This window comes from Periplaneta americana, chromosome 2 (genome assembly GCF_040183065.1).
Source record: "Periplaneta americana isolate PAMFEO1 chromosome 2, P.americana_PAMFEO1_priV1, whole genome shotgun sequence".
NCBI lineage: Eukaryota > Metazoa > Arthropoda > Insecta > Blattodea > Blattidae > Periplaneta > Periplaneta americana.
This window is the reverse complement of record NC_091118.1, coordinates 128,708,848-128,729,116: the sequence shown is the minus strand read 5'-3', so window position 1 is coordinate 128,729,116 and position 20,269 is coordinate 128,708,848. Positions and strand designations below refer to the sequence as shown.

Here is a 20,269-nt window from a genome sequence, read left to right as displayed (position 1 = left end):
ACTGAAACTACGAAAGTTGCGGAAAATCGAAAAACTGCATCAGTCCCACTATGAGAATTGGATCGTGTTATATACGAATGGTTCGCAATTAAAAGATCTGAATGGATGTGCATTTCTGCGACAATGCTACAAGAGAAAGTCAAGGAATTGCACCAGAAAATGAACCTGTAAGGTGAGTGTGGATTTTTCGTTGGGTGGCTAAACAGATTCAAAGAGAGACATGGAATCCGGAAACTAGACTTATCTGGTGAACAAAGGAATGCTGACGAAGTGTCTGCAGATCAATTTATTAATCAGTTCCAGAAAATTGTGTCTGAGAGTAATGTTAGTGTGGAACAAATATATAACGCCAACGAGACTGGTTTATTATGGAGATATCTTCCTACAACAACATTGGCGTGTGGGACGGAAACCTAGCATAAAGGCTTCAAACAAAACAAAGATAGCGTAACTGTTATGGTATGCGGAAATGCTATAGATACGCACAAAGTGACATTGACAGTGGTGGGAAAATGCTGAAATCCAAGGTGCTTCAAAAACTTAAAAATCTCCCTGCCGATTATCAGGCACAAAAGAAAGCATGGATGGATTGCCACAGCCTGGGCCATCAGTGTTACCACATTAGCAAGTTCGCACGAATTTCATGTTCAGTAAATATTCGAACTGAAAATTAGTGTATTGTTGTGTTAAGTGATGTGTTTTAATAAAGAAAATCCACACAGTTTTATGTTATTTAGTTATGATCAAGTGACTGAGAAATAAGCTTCATACGACTGCAGTTTCAACAAGTTGGCATCATAAAATACGAACAGGTAATTTTTTTTAATTCTTATTCAATTATCCGGCAAAATCTCGTATCCAGAACTTGCCTGGTCCCATTGGTGCCAGTTAAGAGGGATTCTACCGTACATAAGTAGGGACTGTATTGGTGAAATAAACTGGGCAATTTCGGTGTGTAGTTCGTGAAATAAATTGTCAATTAATTATACTGTGTTATGTTTCATATAAAACTTTTTGTTACAATTTTTAATTTTTCTTACACATATCACATATCAGCATCATTAAAATATAAACTAAGCATGGTTTCTACATTCTCTGCACGAAGATTTATGTGGCAGTCAGTGAGTATTTTCGTGTACACAGAAAACTCCTCTCACTGTCCACATTAGGTGTAGCAGACCACTCTACTTGTAGACAATTCACACCAAATTAACTGTGGTCCATTACTAGTCCCCTCCAAAATCTTCTCGCATCAAAATACTATAGCCTCTGTTACATAACATACTGCAGCAAAGATTGAAGAATGTTGTATGTTACATGTCGACTACAGAAATCGATCTAACATTGATACTGAATAAAGAAGTAGAAACAAAACTTACCCATAAATAAGTACGCAAATCCAGCAATGATGATCACAACCAGTGCAGTAATTTTAGTGAACATAAATATATTTTGTAACCTTGTTGTGAGTTTCACATCGTAACAATTAATGAAAGTTAGAAAACCTGCAAGAAATACAAATAATTTCAATGTTTTTTCTTTCCTTCCACTCATACATAATAAGTTAATAAACAAAATCATAAAAGTGTACCAAGTGCTTTACATCCATCGAATATAACATATTGTACAAAAGGAAATATGAAATGAAGAGGAAAAATTACACAAGTCAACTGAGCATCTTTGAACAGCAGCATCAGCAAACCGTACATTGCTAATTGGTAAAAACTGCCACTACCACAAACAACAACGACGACGATGATGATGATAATGATTACTCCAAAACCCACTGATTACAATTACATGACCAAATTGAAAACAGCCTTCAGCAATTGGAAGAAAAAAAAAAGTTCATTAGTTAAGACAGCATATGACGAACACAAGACAAGAGAGAAAGTCTATATCCAAATTCACTTGATCTCTAGCCAGAAATGCTATACCACTTGAGTCATCAACTGAGTGAAGAATAACTGATTCTAAATAACAGGAAACATTCACTTTGCACAAGACACATATTTGGCTTTTTATTCAAAGATAATTTTAAACAAAGAGGCTCTTTAGAGTAGAAATGATAATGAATGATGATTATGGCACTGACTCAGAAACAAAATTCAGGTGACCCAAACTTTACGCGAAAAACACTGAATTTTATTCTTCACAATTAGATATGGAATGACCAAGATAAAGGTAGATGACATATTAGCAGGTAACTTACATATCGTTGCTGCTGCAAGTAATCTCACTGAACTGTCTGGAACTTTACAGGTTGGGAAGAAAGGCTGTATCACGTAACTTGCAAATGTCAAACCCATAATGGCATTCGTTGTTGGCCTGTAAAAATCATAAAAACCAAGCACAATTTAAAAACAAGAAGCATGCATGTAAGGAACCAAAGTGATCTACTCATTTTTACAGCTTACAGTATAATGAAATTTTTGTATTGTAATTATCTTTATAACACATTTTCACTAAGTATGTATATGTAAACACTGTAATATTAACACTATAGAACTTGATTATTAGCATTATTTTGAAAATAATCCGGCTGGTTTGGTTTCAGTGGATCTGAAGTTCGTTTGTTAAATTTTAATGTTTTTATTCTGTATTTTTTCTGCACCACTAATACCGAAAAAGTACTTTTAAGCATGCCATCTATCTCTGTACAGTAACTACTGGACATGTTTTGCTCACATTCGATATCTACAGATAAATATTAGCTTTTTATATACGGATTCACTCTACTCAGATAGTTACAAACAGAAAAATTTTCAAGAAAAAATTATGATATACTAACATAATAATATGTATTATACTACATATTATTTGGAAGGACTGCAAGTTGGAGATGACTGGCTTAAGGTATATCACAGAAATGTTGTTTGGTTGGTTGGTCAGGTTTTATTTGGAATGTTTTACCAGTCACTGTATTCAATCTCTATCCTTTAATCAGTCTACATCACAACTTTACAACTTGACAAGTTTTACTGCCAGAGAGTAACTGTGTGTATTAATGTAACTTTCATATAGAAGGTATTTTATATTTTCCACACACTAACCATTAACCATTATCAAACTGATTGCTTCAAAGACGTAACTTACACAAATATCAACATTGCATCCCATAGATACAGAAAGGCTGGTAATGGTCCAAAGGCCTCAAATATGTATGCATAATCACCACCTGATTTAGGAATTGACGTGCCAAGTTCAGCATAACATAATGCTCCTATCATAGACAAAAGACCACAAAGCATCCATACTATAATTGAAAGTCCTGGTGATCCCACTTCTTGTATTACACCCGTTGGTGATACAAAGATTCCTGGTAAAGAAAGAAAAGGAATGTTACTTTAAGTCAAGATGATAGTTCCAAATATTAAGATACAACATGAGAGAGACAGAAAAAAAAAAGAGAGAGAGAGGTGACATGACAAACAATGACTTTCAGTGATAAATATTCTGTAAACTCCAGCATAGGACCGAATCCTCCGGTACTCTAGGTGCCCAAGCAGGTAGCAGCCCCAAATACTCCCACACTGGTTGAGTAGTGAGCAGAAGTGGCCCTTCTCAGTACCTCACTTTAACCTCAGTTTCAGATGGAGTGTTGCACTTTAACCTCAGTTTCAGATGGAGTGTTGCACTTTAACCTCAGTTTCAGATGGAGTGTTGCACCAAGTTTTTTTGTCAGTTATTTACAATTCATGGGCTCGTTAACGGACATTACATTCCTATGGTCTTTTCCCTCTTGAAGGACAAGAAAACTTCATTCATACGAGAATGTCTTTTCAACAGTTTTTGACAAATGTAATAAACTTGGGCTAAAATTCTATCCGTGAACAATTTTTTTCTGACATTGAGGAAAGTATAATGAAAGTTGCAAGTGAAGTATGGACTGAAGCAAAAATCCAAGGATGTAAATTTTATTTAACACAAAACTGATGGCGAAAAATATGAAATTTGGGACTTGCATACGTTACCACTCAGAAATCAAATAGGAAAATTTTTAGCCTACATATTTGGTTTACCAATGTTGGACCCTGATATGGTAGGTGACTGTTTTGTCAAGGACTTCATGTCAATGAAGCCTGATTCAGGAAAACTACAAACTTTTGCGACTATTTAGGCCGAATTGAAAGTACATTGACGAAAATGCACTTCTTCCGTGTGGGTAGAAATAAGTTGCAGTAGGCAGAGAACTACCAACACTTGCGAAAGTTTCCACAGTAAGTACAATAGCCAATTTTATGCATGTAATTCAGGCATATACAGAAAGCTTGAAGTACTGAAGCAAATCCAGCTGGATACCAAAATAGCAATTAATTCTTAAAAAAAGGGGGGGGGCAGAATGGTATATTCATACTATGATTTCATATTATATTACAGCACGTTGAAAACTTCAAAGCTGAAAAAGTTTGAAGAATGAAATATGTAAAACTAGTCTCACATAAACTTAAATGTGGAAGTTCGTGAAAGAGAAGAATAATGACGATGCTAAAGACGGGCATGTAAAAAAAATAATGACGAAGCATTTGAATGTGGAAACTTATGGGGTGTGAGCCAGTTCATCTTCTGACGGTACACCCTGGGTAATGTTGAACTGGGAGAACTAATGAAACTTAGATAGTCGAATTTCATTCATTTTCGTTTGATGTTAACAGAAAATACGTGTGTTGTCAGGAATTACGATATTACCTGCACTGACCCGGAGAATTCAGGGCTATGTCCCTTACGAACCCTTCAGAGTTCGGGAGGATTCAGGACTGTTTTTATGACCGCGGGAGGATTCAGTCCTACACCCGTAAACTCCAAGATACAGATTAAATGTGAAATAACTTTTAACTTTGGGAATAAGTCAAATAAGCTACTTCTAACAAAAGACACAATAATAATAACAAGACAAGAAGAAACAAGTTGCAAGTAATGGAACTCTTAAACAATGTTGTAACTATAATAATCATATTTACTTACACACTTCAAAATATTTTCAGTAAATTACTACAGTAGCCTAATTGTGTGTTAATAACATACCTGAACCAAAAATGATTCCAATTATAATAGCCACTCCTTCTAATAATCCAAGTTGTTTTTTCATACGAACTTTTTCGTGTGTATCTTTATCACTGATAGTGAATACATCATCCATTGTTGTCACCGAAGTCGGTGAATTCAACATAGGTGTTGCAGACATGGTGGGTATTTAAAATGAAATAGCTTTGTATCTGTAAGTAAGAAAATTAAAATTTTTTCATAAACCTGTTATAGAACACAACATAACAAAGAGCAAATTAAATCACACAATCACACATGTAATTAGTTATAGTGCCAAATTAAATAACTCTACATAAAAAACTTAATAATTAAAAATATACAAAAGAAATTTCTTAGGTTTCCCAGTGCTGAGGTAGTTCCATTCGTACTTCGCTTATACACCTTGCATATACGCTCAACTATATGTCCGCAACAAATTCCTTATGAATTCAACGATTTTCACTTCTGAAATCACCGAAACTACCTCAGCGCTAGTTTCTCCGCACATTTATGTCTGCCATATGGTCCAAAAAGCTCAATTTGAAAGCAATTTAATTTAATTAGCAGGCCTATAAGTTTATAGTTTTAAATGCTAGGTCCTTATTGGTATTTGGAAGTAGTTTACCCTTATTATTGTTGGGTAAAATATGAAAACAAAATAAATAAATAAATACCCCGACTTTTAAATTAACAAAAACCTCAATTGATAAATCAATATGAAGGTATTTTATAGTGGAATGGTGGTAAGACTCAAAAGCAATTTACTAACAGATTAGAAATGGGTACAGTCCTATTAATTACGTACAATTACAGTCAATGCCATTGTTTAGTCCCCTGATTCTCGATTTCTACATGTATATTTTAAATGAAAAACAAGATAGTTACGTGCCCATTTCATGTTAGAAAGGCATTTTCGTAAAATGATCACGTATCATGTAACATTGCATCATCACTGAAAAACAATTTTAAGATCACCACAATGCATATAAATTAAGCTAGGCGTAATAAATAAACCAATAAAAAAAGGCATACAAATATGAACAAATAATTATACACCTGTTTTCCATTTCTATCAGAAAACATACCGTATAAAAATCCACGTGGCCTTGTTATGTTAATGTGAAAGATAAAATTGGTCTCAGATGCCTTAACGAAGTTATGTAAGGCAGTTACAGATCACAAACGTATTTATGTACCTAAACTACCTGTTATCCAATACACTACTCGTTCTGTAAAATAATCAATGTCTTATTTAACCTCAATATTAAATACAATCCCAACACAAACAACTCACACAACCATACCGCCAACAACGTCAGAAAACGGATACGCGACACGAGAGCAGTGTTGCCAACTAAAATGTACGAAAAGTCGTCGAACTGTAGTTCAAAAGTATTTAGTTTCCTAGTTATCAATAGAGAAAGAGTTATTTCTGTCGCTACAGGATATTGAAAAAGTGCCTAAATCCCTATCTGAAGAACACAAAAGTTAAAAGAATTTGTAGTTGAAATATATTTAAAAATCGCCAAATTTAGCGACAAAATCACTATATTGGCAACACTGTACGCGAGAGGCCTGTGTAGCCAACTCGATTCTTAAAAACGCGCTATGAAACAATGTAAAAGTCGCTAAATTACTATATCCTCATTGTAAAATCCTAGATACCTACGTAGATCATAGATACTTGTATGATCTAGGGTAAATTGTTATTTTGCCGCTGAGAGTGCTAAAAATACCCGCTAAATCACTATATCAGCAATAAAAAAACTTAATAAAATTTACCCACTAAATTTCTCTATAGTCAATGTAAAATGATATTATTTTCACTGATTAACGTTATAACATCTTTACTGTGTTAACATTAGCAAATTACCTGGCTGGCTAGTTTCGAAATGATATTCTTCAGAAGATAGCGCGGGACCTTCACTAGGTTTCGGACAATGGTGAACATCACTTCGAAACTAGTCAGCCAGGTAATTTTCTAATATTAACACAGTAAAGAAGTTATAAAGTTAATCAGTGATTATATGTGTTAATTTATATATTATTTTGCCACTGTCAGTGCTAAAAATATACACTAAACCCCTATATCAGCAACAACAAGCTACCTTCCCATACCTATTTTTTTTAGCATTGATACGTTTCGTCCTAGCCCATATATGTAACAGATATGTCGGGGTTATAGGCTTTGAGGTTAACAACTTTTCTCAGGTTTACTACGCTGCCATCTAGTTGTTACATAAGGAGTCACGTCATAATACCCATTTGAATTGCATTAGCGACTGTGCTGTCATCTCGTGTTCGTTTACGGCGGACGGGTGGCGATCCTGGCGGTTGTTCTCTTCAAAGTGCTGCCGATTTTAACGTAGCGAGGAGTTATCTGTTACATATATGATCTAGGGTTTCGTCTTTCATTCTTTGTCGATTTTTGTATTGTTTTTTTTATCATCGCGTAAATTGTCAATGAATGTTTTAACGTCAGCCATCTAATCCCATCAGCTGACAGCGTGGTAGTCCACATTGGCAAAATAGAGCTGTGTAGTTTCAAGCTCGGCCGCTTAATTGTCATGTCCCATCTTAAAAAAAAAAACAGGTATAAAAAATATAGCTCGTTGATCGGCAATAACTAACACTGAAAAACGCCCTATCCACAGATATATAGTGGCCCTATCTAGCAAGAAAACCGTTGAATTGGCAACACTGGAGAGGCCGCGATCATCACTGTACAGTGTACATGTTAACCAACACAATTAATTTCTTTAACTTACTACCATCAGCACAACCAACATAACTTTTATTTCTTCCTCAATTTGATCTACAGATCATATTATCTAAGATCTATTTTTGCCTAATTTGTGCATGAGATAGAGAGAAGTTAAATATATAGCTGTCGACACATGTTACCTGAGATATATATAGTTTTAACTGTAATACAAATTGCATATGCTAGACGATGCCATGTTGCCATGTGTGCTGCTATCTCTTGAAAATCAGTTAGTTTTTTTTCCCCCCAGAAGAGAGTGTTCTGGGCACAAAATCTCGGTCGACATCCATTATTCACATTGCTCGGTATTGTTGTTTAGTCAACTATACGAAGACAGGTTTGAACCTCATAAGTGATATCAACAAGGCATCACTGATGAGGCAACTAAGCCAGGAGATACTGGGTTGGATGGTCAGTTCCTTTCCTCCTCTATTGTATAGGCTACATCACTGACTAGTGACATATTACAGTTATTACACTAATCAGACTTCAGATGTATACAAAAGTCCACACCTGTGGAGTAACGGTCAGCGAGTCTGACCACGAAACCAGGTGGCCCGGGTTCGAATCCCGGTCGGGGCAAGTTACCTGGTTGAGGTTTTTTCCGGGGTTTTGCCTCAACCCAATATAAGCAAATGCTGGGTAACTATCAGTGCTGGACCCCGGACTCATTTCACTGGCATTATCACCTTCATATCATTCAGATGCTAAATAACCTGAGATGTTGATACAGCGTCGTAAAATAACCCAATAAAATAAAAAAAATAAAATAAAAAATGTATACAAAATTGTTCTTCGCCTGACATATATATCGTCAAGTGAGATGTACTGCTTGATAATAAATGAAGCTGCAGACTCAGAAAATTCAGGTGATCCATATTTTGTTTCTGGGTCTGTACACATCAGTTAGAACCTCAGTCAGCAGTATTTGTACAGTATATGCTTTTAAAAAGTTTTTGGCAGAAAGATTAAACTTACTTTGTGTGTTTTTCGTTAATTTACTGTATATTTTTTGGTTTGTTTCAGTCTGATCCTTTTATGTATTTTCTCCGCAGAATATTAATTAATTCATTAATTTGTCGGCAGTGTTGAATTCAGAGGAGTTTTATACTATACCAGGGAAGAGGAGAAGGAGGGAGGTGGAACTGACACCAGCAATGGCCATGCAACAAGAAACTTAAAAAAAACATTGCACACAACAATGGACATATTCATTAATAATGTTAAGCCTTTTTTTTTTCAATGTTCAGGAATTTCGACATTGTAAGTGAATTAAGATTGTCTGTATTAGGGATCCCATTTTTCCTATTTTACCCGAACAGTACCTTTTTTTTTACAAGAAGTTCTACCGTCTCAAAACAGTTCACAGGATTCTACGCAATATGTGCTTGCAAACTTCAGCTCCTTCATCAACTGAAACCAGATGATTGTCGCAAGAGAGCTAATTTCTGTGATGAGATGATTTGGCGTATCGATGAAAATCCCAGGTATGTTGATTTGTTGCTATTCAGTGATAAAGCAACATTTCACATTTGCGAGAAGGTTAATTGTCATAATTGCCGCATATGGGGTTCTCAGAATCCCTACAGAGTGATTGAACATGAAAGGGACTCGCCAAAAGTCAATGTCTGGTTGGGAATGCACAAAAATGGAGTAATTGGCCCATTCTTTTTTATGGAGTCTACAAGTGACGGGAGTCACGTACCTTGATATGCTGGAGAACTTTGCTATTCCACAATTTCCGCCAGGTTTAACATTTCAGCAGGATGGTGCTCCATCACATTTCCATTGAAATGTTAAAACGTTTTTGGATGTAACCTTCCCAAAAAATTGGGTTGGTAGGGGTAGGCCAACTTCCTGGCCTCTATATCACGGGATTTAACTCCTTTGAATGTTTTTTTTTGTATGGGGATTTATAAAAAAAATATGTGTAGGCCTACAGCAGAAAAGTTCTTAATTTGATTGATTTGAGACAGCATATCATTCAAGCAGTTGGGTTTATAACATCTGATATATTAGTGAACACCTGGCGAGAGGTAGAGTATCGTTTTGGTACCTGTCGAGCTATAAATGAATTGGGGAATACTAAAACGTTCTAAGTCATCCAACCTTGTTTTTCGGAAAACTAAGAAAAAAAACTGTTTTTTTACTTTCAGGTTTTGTTTAAAAATATGGAAAAATTACATTTTAATATATGACTAAACCTGAGTTAAATCATGACAAAAATCATTTTTTTCTTCTATTAAAAAAAAAAATTCAAATTAGGGTGTCTGACTTAGAACCTTTTAGTTTACTTTCAGGAAAATTAATAAGAAATTGAAAAATTGTTAATGGAATATTTATTTTGTATAAACTATTTTGTGTACAAACAAAAGTGTCAACTAAAACTCATACTTTAACGAAATGTACCAAAAAAAATTTAAAATTAAGATGTCTGACTTAGAACCTTTTAGTTTACTTTTAGGAAAATTAATAAGAAATTGAAAAATTGTTAATGAAATATTTATTTTATATAAACTATTTCGTGTACAAACAATAGAGTCAACTAAAACTCACATTTTAACAAAATGTACTAGATAGAAATGTACAGTAGAACCTCTATTATCCGTGGTAATGAAGGAGATGGACTGAACGGTTGATCGAAAAAATCGGATAATCCATACCATGAAAGATTTTGTAATTTCCTTCATGGTCTTGTATTTAACTCGCTAGGTAGCAGATCAGAATTTCACTAATTTAAGTCTTGTTGTCAACCCTTTGTAATGACTGTCTCAGGAAAGATAGGAATAAAGGAGGTCTCATGTTGTAGATTTACATACTTTTTTTACACTTTACCCATGTTTTTTTTTATTAAATCGCGCAGTTGTAACTTCAATCTCGTATTCTGATGCGAAATGAGCCACAGTTTCTCTTTCTCAAACCATTCAATTATTTCCATTTTTTATACTTAGCACAACACATTTTCTGTTAATACCCGTGGAAGACATTTTATATAGGAGTTACATTATAGAACGGCAATTTCTAATAGTAGACAATACTGTGTAACGGTAAAGGCTTGTAATAACACTCTCTAGCAAAAATACATATAGAACCTACTAATATGATGTACAAAACAGTATTTCATATAAGTTATTTATTTCTGAAGAAAAAAAGAGCGAGAAATAGACAGTCGGATAATCCGCCAATCAGTTAATAGGGTGACGGATAATCGAGGTTCTACTGTATTTTATTTCACTTTTTATTATTTTAATCAACTTCTTGTTCCTCCGCATTGCTACCCATGCCTCCAGTGGGCCAGTTTAACAACTCTTCATAAAAGTCCATGTACTCTGGAAGTACATATGGCAACAATGATCTAATGTCTTGTAATTTTTGTGGTTTTATATGTAATTTACCTGTCTTGTACGCTAATCACACTGGAAAAGATGGTCGAGGGTCATTGTTGTGCGATAGCTTGTACGTGTTTACCAGTAACCCATCAATGTGGCTTCTTGTGACTATGGTACCTTTAATAGCTGTGTCACCACCATAAGTACAATGCATTACAGAGCTTAAGGCCTATACCAAATTGCACTGTACCTGTTGCCCTCTTGTTTCCTCGGATACACATGTCTTCTTGTAAAACTCTTGCCACCAGACTTTAAAATTTTTAATGTCACATATTTCAACTTTTACCACTGTAAACTTTCTAGATACACTTGCAGTTATTATAATTTCGGTCAGCTGATGCATGCTGTAAAGTCTTCATGTTTTCTCATGGTCCTTTTGACAGTTGCGAAATCCCTATCGCAGGGCAAAAAAGAATGCCCTCTGATAGGATAGAATTGTTCAATTTTCTCAAATCTCCCCGAATGTGTGAAGGCCAAAAATACACTATTAAGAGCGTGGTTTTTATTCTGGCATCCACAGTTGTCAGAGTAAACATGAATTTCTTTTATATCATTTGGGATAGAATTAAGGTATTCGAAAACGAAGGAACACACCTCACTAAGGCCTTTTTTTGCGATGCCTTCATGGTAAATGTACAAAGTTGCATGGTTTTTCTTGACATTATAAATGCAGAATGAGTTGACATTTAGCTATCTCAGATAAAAAGTACCTTGTACAGGGATAACTGGCAATGACATGTTCTGCATATAATCGAATGCAATGGCAAGAACATGTTGATCTTTAGATTTGTCAGGACATACCTCAGACTGAAGCCGTAAATAAAACTTTTTTGATTAATTCTCCTTCTACTTTCTTCATCCATTTTCAATCTCTTACTAACACTGAAATCTTAAAACCAAACTCAGCTGTCACCTTTTCAATTTACTGGGAGAACAGTCTAGCCAATACAAACGAAAAGGTTCTGAGTCAGTCTGGCCAATGGAAACAAAATGGTTCTGTATCACTGACTCAGAACGTTTTTGTTTTCACTACGCAATACAGAACTCTTATATCACCATAAAGAGACTTGACTTAGAATGTTTTTGGATATATAGTTGTACCGGTACTTACCTTCAAAGCAGTGGCGGTGCATCAATAAGAGCACAAGAGCACGTGAACACCTTGTTTCCATTAATGCACGACTAGTTTTATTATTTAATATAGTATCGGCGTAGTGAGGATGTATAATATCAGGATCGAGTATTTTAAACTTCCCGCATCTTGCATAAACTTCTTATGTAAACTTGGCAACATCCGTTCACATACAAGCCGTGCTCTTTTCAAGAAGGTTACAGAAATTTCATGCATGCGCGGGAGAAAATTGTCTTTTGCTGGCCGCTTATGACTTGTCAAGAGCACAAAGCATTAAGTGAACAGTGAATCTATCCTACAGATGTCAAGTGCATCGATGCTTATCATTTACATGCTATATCTCGAGGAGAAAATTTAATAAGTCTGTATTTTAGCCTGCAGGTGTCAGCATCTCACTGTCGGAACGTTTACTTTATGTGGTTGTGTGTACAGTGCTGCTACGAGAGTGTAGTTTGTGAATTACTATACTTCAGTGTCGGCTTTCAAACACGTGCCGGCTGAATGTAATAGTGGTATGAATTTAAATATCTGTATGGTGGTGTATATTATTTAAGAATAATATTTACTGGCATGTATTTATAGTAATCAATCTATGTGAATGGGATTACAGTACTGGTATAGGCTATAGTGTATCAGTGTGTTGTGAATCAAAATACAGTATATTACTGAACACGCTTTTGTAAATTGTTTTGTGTATTAATTTTTAACAGACGTAAACAATGAATTCTGTTCAAGTAATTTTGAAGAGTAAAGAACTGGGTAAACTGGCTTTCCAGGAAAAATTGGAAATAAAAAGACTAGGTTTCATTATTATTATTATTATTATTATTATTATTATTATTATTATTATTATTATTATTATATGTTGTTTTGAATTTATATACGGTTTTTTCGACAGTGAAACATTGGAATCATGACATATCATATTAGGCTAAAAACGTACAATTTCAAATTCTCTTCGATTTTGGAACACAAAATTGTGAACACACATAATATTTTATCATGAGCCGCCACTGCTTCAAAGAATGATTTCCCGGCATTAAATCATTTTCATAAAAATAGTGACATGGAACGTTTTAGTATTCCCCGATTCAAATGGTACTCATGTTGAAGTGTATTAGTGGAAATAAAAAACTTTTTCAGTTACTCTATACAATGCAGAAGAAATTTATTTAATAAACCTTATCCAAGTTATGATATAGGCTGTTATTTCTGTATACCGCACTTTTAGTGTGGACACAATGTATAATGAGATGTGATTGATACAAGTTCATTATTGTCAAAATCTCTTTCCCCACCTTTAAACTCGCAAAAAGAAGCTTCTCTCTTTTCAGGTAAAGTCTTGCAACGTCTTTTTAAATGACATTGTGTCACCTGTGCAGTTATCTAGCATTAATGAAAGTGGTGCTAGTGAGATGATGGTTTGACGAGATTAGTCCCGAGTTTTCTCAATAGAATTGCTTGACATTAACCTTGTAGTTGGGAAACCTCAGCAAAAACCCAACCTGGTAACCAGACAAGCAAGATTCGAATCCACATCTGAGCGCAAAGTTGGAGCACGAGTCCTGTGCTTCTTACTTCTTAAACCACGCAGGTGGCTGTGAAACGTCTTGCGTGTTGTAGTTATTGCTTATAGAAGGTGGAGTTGAAAGTTCGCTTAAACTTGAAAATTGACATAGGCCCATATACTAACTGCTTTACAATTTAATTTATTTTCCATGTTGAATCTTTCGTACACTTCTTTAAACACTTGAATATAAATAATTGATTAAATGGCGATCTTACTCGTGTTAATTGTGTAAGCATGTGGGGCTTACAGCTGTTTCGGTGCTTCTTCACACCATCCTCAGAGCCTACTAGATCTCGGCGTCATCTCGAACTTCGCTGCCTAGACATCACCATAACAAAAGTTGACAACAAACACACCTTCAAAATATACAGAAAACCAACCACCACCACCACCACCACCACACATACACAACACATCTAATCACCCCACACAACACAAACATGCTGGATTCAGGACAATGGTACACAGATTACTCAACATACCCATGAGCCAACAACACTATAATGAAGAAGTGAACACAAATACATAGCACAAGAAAATGGTTACAACCCAAACATAATAGACAACATCATAAGGAAGACAAAACAAAAAAATCAACAAACACAAAAACACACAAAACACAACACAAACACAAGAACACAAAGAAATACATCATACTAACACATGGAACCAAAAACACACGCAAGATCGCATCCTCATTAAAAAAACAGAAATACAATATAGCATACAGAACAGAAAACACACTACAAAGATATCTCAACACACAAACAACACAAACAAATAAATACAACCACACAGGCGTATACAAACTCACATGCAATAGTTGCGACAGTTTCTACATTGGACAGACAGGCAGATCATTCCAAACTCGATACAAAGAACACATTAAAGCAGTGGCGTGCGCAACCTATTGCATTAGGGTAGGCTCTTCATGTTTGCATGCTACATAGGTATACAACTTACAATATCTCGAACATATTGATAATTTGATATAATTTTAGTGAGTTCTGACATCAAACCAGAGCAGCAGCCAGAAGGAGGGTAAGAAAACAGAAACTTCCGGAAACTAATGATAAAATAAATTGGTAATTAAATAAATCATACCTTATTTACTTAAAGGTGAACTCCATTCTGCGTTCCTTTTTAGAAAACTCCTCAATAACATCGCTGTGGAATGTAGGGGATTTTCAGATTTCTTTCAGCTTTTTCTTCTCAATGGACATCAAGGCTAAACTGCTTAATCTTTCTTGCCCTTGAGTTGATCTTTGAAGTGATTTAATCCGCTTAAGGGCAGAAAATGACCTCTCAGCAGATGCAGATGTGCTTGGTATGGTCAAAACCAGTAGGGTCAATTTGTACAATTCGACAAATTCTATGTGGAGTTGTTTTGATTTTAAATGTGTCACCAGTTCATGAGGGTATTTTCCACGAAACTCTCCCATTGAATATAGGACTGTCAATTCATTTTTTAGACGAACTATATCAAACACTGCACTGTGCTTTACATTCAGCGCATCCAGGGCGGAATTAGGAAAATTTAATTTATAAGACTGAAATTTGTTTGGATCAAGCAATGAAATAAATTCCAACTGAGGGAGATTTCCAAACCTATTTGTAATATGGTTTGTCACATTGTCTATTTTTTCAAAAAATATTCTCCTGTATTTTATGACATCATTTTCCAGGCATTTTCTTTTTCGCGGCACTTCTTCACATTCGACTTCATTACAAACATCACTCCATAATGCATCAAATCTGTATCTCTCATGTAGAACAATACGTTTTGTTTCATTAACCTTTTCTACACAATACAGAATATCCAAATGCTTCGTTTGAAGAATGTTGTACAGAATGTCAATGTATGCATAGATCTTTGATAACACATTTAGAAGAAATTTGGTCTCAAACTCTGAAAGGAAAGACAAATATCCACGCGCAAGAGCAACAGTTTCACTTTCCCAGTCTGATGAGTTGTTGAGTATATTTTTAAAAAAGTCCACCAGCAATTTACGGTTCTCCTTTACAATATTGACTATTCTGGAAGAGAAATTTCATCTTGTGGGTGCATTTCTTGGAATTATTCTGTTGGAATATTCAGTAAGAGCATGCGCGCGTTTTGTAGACTTGGAGAAGAAGCTACTTAGTCCATTCAATGTCTGAAAAAAGATCCGGCACTCCTTAATACTCATAGCTGACTGAGATAAGACTAGATTTAGGACATGACTGAAACAATGAACAAATAGAGCTCTAGGTTAAATGTCTTGAACTGTGGTTTTAAGTCCATTTATTTCTCCAGCCATCTCTGCCGCACCGTCATATGTTTGACCAACTAATTTGTCTCTAATATCATAAGATCCCACTATGTCCATTACATGATTAAATAAACCATTACAGGATCTATCTGCACTCACATCAACGAAGGAAATAAACGTTTTTTGAACCTGTGCTGTCTGGTCATGGACATACCTGACAGTGGTGGAAAGTTGTGATTTGTTGCTTACATCGGATGTTTCATCTAAAATAACTGCAACATGCTGGGCCATGGAAATGTCATTCTTAATAGATTCCATCAACACGCCACTGATAGCAGCTATCAGGTCATTTTGAATTCTGTTGATGTGCCCTTAAATGTTGTAGACGACTCTACATGTTCTCGAAGAGTAGTGTCGTAGCTGCTCAACAAATGTAAACATTCTATATAGTTGCCTTTGTTAAGTGAATCTTTACTTTCGCCATGCCCTCTGAACGGCAGTACTTGCATGGCTAAGAAGCACGTTGTGTCGATTAGGCTTTTCATTATTTCTCTGTTCTTCTTCACCATTTCATTGTGACGCGCCACATCCGATTTCAATTGTTGATCAAGTTGGGTGTCAATACGAACACTTCCAAAACAAGAAAGCTGAACAACCGAACGCAAATGACATTGCGATCGTTCGTGTTTGACAATGGCATTGTTGAGATTATTTAAATTATTATAACCCTCTTTGTTCCACACACTTTGTTCGTTACAAATTAACGGTTAGCACGTCTAGCCGCGAAACCAGGTGGCCCGGGTTCGATTCCCGGTCGGGGCAAGTTACCTGGTTGAGGTTTTTTCCGGGGTTTTCCCTCAACCCAATATGAGCAAATGCTGGGTAACTTTCGGTGTTGGACCCCGGACTCATTTCACCGGCATTATCACCTTCATCTCATTCAGACGCTAAATAACCTAAGCTGTTGATAAAGCGTCGTAAAATAACCTACTAAAAAAATCGTTACAAATTAATAAGCATGGCCAGCAAAATAATGACTGCATCCTGTTAGCTAATTAGTTTTCACATATTGGTTCACATTGAAATAACGTAAATATTCTCTACTCTTTTCTTTATGTAAAAACTTAAAGTTCGGAAGCGCCGGCACTGGTCTTCCCCCCACAGTTACAATTTCAACTTTTTCGTTCAATGATCTACAACCGAAAGTCCTTTTAAAAATCTGTTCAATTATACAGTGATCTTCTGCCATATTACAACAATATCGCACTAGTTTTACCTCACTTTGTTTAAATAAACTCTATAACATACTCACTTTACCAATAGAAGTTCAAATAAACACTATAATACAGTAATTTCATCACCAAAAGCGCTTTCATTAGCGCCTACCAGCCTAACGTACTACGGCAATGGGCAAGACACGTAAATCAGGGCGCATGTGCCAGCTGTTCTAATGTACTGATTATGAAGGGAAACGCTACACTCACTGCAGGGCCAGGGAGGCTCAGCAAGCCGAGCTGCCCAACTCTCCAGTGACGAAAGATGACGCGAGAGCGAGCACACAGCGGACAATAATTGAAATGCGACGTACAGTACCAACCAAAAGGAAATGAAAATAGGATGCCAAGCCAAAATTTGCTGAAATTAGTTAAGGACTCTGCAGACTTTCTTAAATTAACAGTATTACTTTTAAATACAAATTTAATACATTTCTTCCTGTCTGTCTGGGTAGGCGCAGCAGACCTAGCCTACCCAGAATGCACGCCACTGCATTAAAGCAATAATCAGAGGACACAAGACATTTACATATGCCGAACATATAACTAATGCTAACCACACATACAATAACATAAATACAGACATGGAAATCCTACACATACAACCCAAAAACCAAAAACTCAACACACTAGAACAATATGAAATATACAGACACACTAAAACACACCCTGATCAAATTCTCAACACACAGATCAATTTCAGAACACAAACACTATTTGACACCACATTTCAACACTTTTCAACAATCGAACGCACCCACACAACAGGCAGCGAAGTTCGAGATGACGGCAAGATCTAGTATGCTCTGAGAATGGTGTGAAGAAGCACCGAAACAGCTGTAAGCCGTACATGCTTACACAATTAACACGAGTAAGATCACCATTTAATCAGTTATTTAATTTATTTATAGAAGAATGCGGAAATTTAAACATGAGCTTTTAATTCTCTTGAGATCCATTCTTTCGTGACCTCTGCACTAGAATAAGGTTGTGTGGTCCACATCATGATTACCTCTTATCCCTAGAAAAGACATGTTACTGAAACCCCTCCAAACTGAAAATATTTTGTTAGTAGACTCAACCTGATATGACGAGAAGGTTGCTGATTGGTTTTTGAATTCCAATTTTGTTGTTCACACTTCATTATTGCTGTTGAAGGAGGATGATATGAAGATCCACATTCTTTAGGTAAGATTAGATATTTTAAATGATAGAAATAACGGAACATTTTGCATGATAATACTGGTCAAAAGTGATTTCATTAAACGTAAAATTTTTCTATCAGTCTCCACGAAATAGTTAATAAGAATCGACCATTCCCTCTCTTTTAACAGACAAAACCCCTCATGTAATTATTAAAAAAATCCTGGATTATGGCAACATTTTGTAAACGGATTTTAAATTAGCACGAAAATGTCAATAAGAACTAACCATTCTTTCTCCTTTAACAGACAAAAAGTTTAATTTTGTTGACCATGTAATTTACTCTTCTCTATTTACATTCCTTTTTTTTTTTAATTCTGTATAGACTATGCATTACATTGCGGCTTCGTGGAACAAAATATTGTACTGGCTTACTCTCTCCTCTTACCCTGCAGGGACCATACTCCCCTCGCAGGGATCCTCTCGTGAAATTTGGACAGTAGTGCTGCAAGTATTTGCGTCAGTGGTCGGTATTCTGTTTCAAATACAAGCCATGAATAAACCATGTCATGTCCGTAAAATCGGTCGATTGGCGTGCATAAACAGTAGCATGATCCGCTGTACCTCAGTAACATGAGGTTGAGCCAATTTAATATTTTTTCACCTGAAAATCAGTACCGGTATCAGTAAAACTGCAAACATACGAAATTATTCTTCCGAGCGTAGTGAAGGCCATTGTTTCAGTGATCTGTCAGCAAATATATGGTAAGTGAAGTAGTTTTTGTAAATTATGGCTACATGTAAAATTTGATAAAAAAAATAGGTTGGTGTTTTTCATGTAGGCCTATGTTACTGTATACAGTGCTGGAATTAAAGTATACTGTACTGTGATTGTATTTTTTTGTTTTAACTGTATTTAATTATTTTATTTTATTGTACAGATAATTATTTAATATTTGCTACGCAACTTAACAAGTAATAATCAATTTTGCAGCTTAAATTCGACTTTTGAATCTGAAAAAGTTCTAAAGAATAAGACATCTACAAATGATTTTGTGTCCGGACTTTGTCCTGCTTTTTGAACCAGTTTGTCCTGTTTTTCACTAATGAGTATCTGGTAACCCTACTCCTGCCGCAGTAGCAGCAGCAGTTCAAGTCAAGTAGGTAGTCAGTTTCAACACGAAAATGAAAGAAATCGCCAGTAAGACTTTTAAAGATCTTCCAAATCTTCTCTTTCCTCCAGGTTGGTAATTAAGAATTTGTAGAGAGATCCTGTTGTCATCCATTCTTAGTAATGTTGTATACAATTTTGCATATACTTTCTGATTCTTTCAAAAATAGATAAATTCAAGACATAATCATTTCCAATATGATATTTATATTTATGAAAATCTGTATTTAAATGTGATAGAAACATTGTAAAACATTGGTTTATGGTGAGATTCTTTTTTTCTTGTAATAAATACCTAGGCCTATATAACAGCAATAGGTTCTGTAAAACCAGATCAATGAAGAGGAAATTATTATTAGAACTATTTGCTTTTATGGACATTTGTTTAGTCACAACAAAAATGGATCAGAACTAGTGACTGCTAATCCTTTATTGTCCTGCTACCTTTGTTACCTGGCTGTTGCATAGTTTTTTGTGATGATTCTTCTGTGCTGAAGCTGGAGGCGGTCGAAACTTTTAAGAGTAATTTTGTCGACTGCTAAAGTGGAA

At 35.5% G+C, this 20,269-nt stretch overlaps 1 protein-coding gene across 2 annotated transcripts in view; it reads right to left on the bottom strand.

The window, feature by feature from the left end:
• The window catches only part of gb (solute carrier family 7 member genderblind), a 33,094-nt gene extending 26,724 nt beyond the window's left edge, over window positions 1-6,370 (bottom strand). Inside the window, exons 1-5 of one of the 2 annotated variants that reach the window (XM_069818425.1) lie at window positions 6,111-6,370; window positions 5,026-5,216; window positions 3,097-3,319; window positions 2,213-2,328; window positions 1,380-1,505 (exon numbers count right to left, since the gene is read on the bottom strand). In XM_069818425.1, coding sequence (XP_069674526.1) covers window positions 1,380-1,505; window positions 2,213-2,328; window positions 3,097-3,319; window positions 5,026-5,185 — 625 coding nt within the window. In that variant the 5' untranslated portion in view covers window positions 5,186-5,216; window positions 6,111-6,370. The remainder of the gene's footprint in view (window positions 1-1,379; window positions 1,506-2,212; window positions 2,329-3,096; window positions 3,320-5,025; window positions 5,217-6,110) is intronic. The other variant, XM_069818426.1, reaches the window with a different exon arrangement.
• Window positions 6,371-20,269: the final 13,899 nt, after the last annotated feature.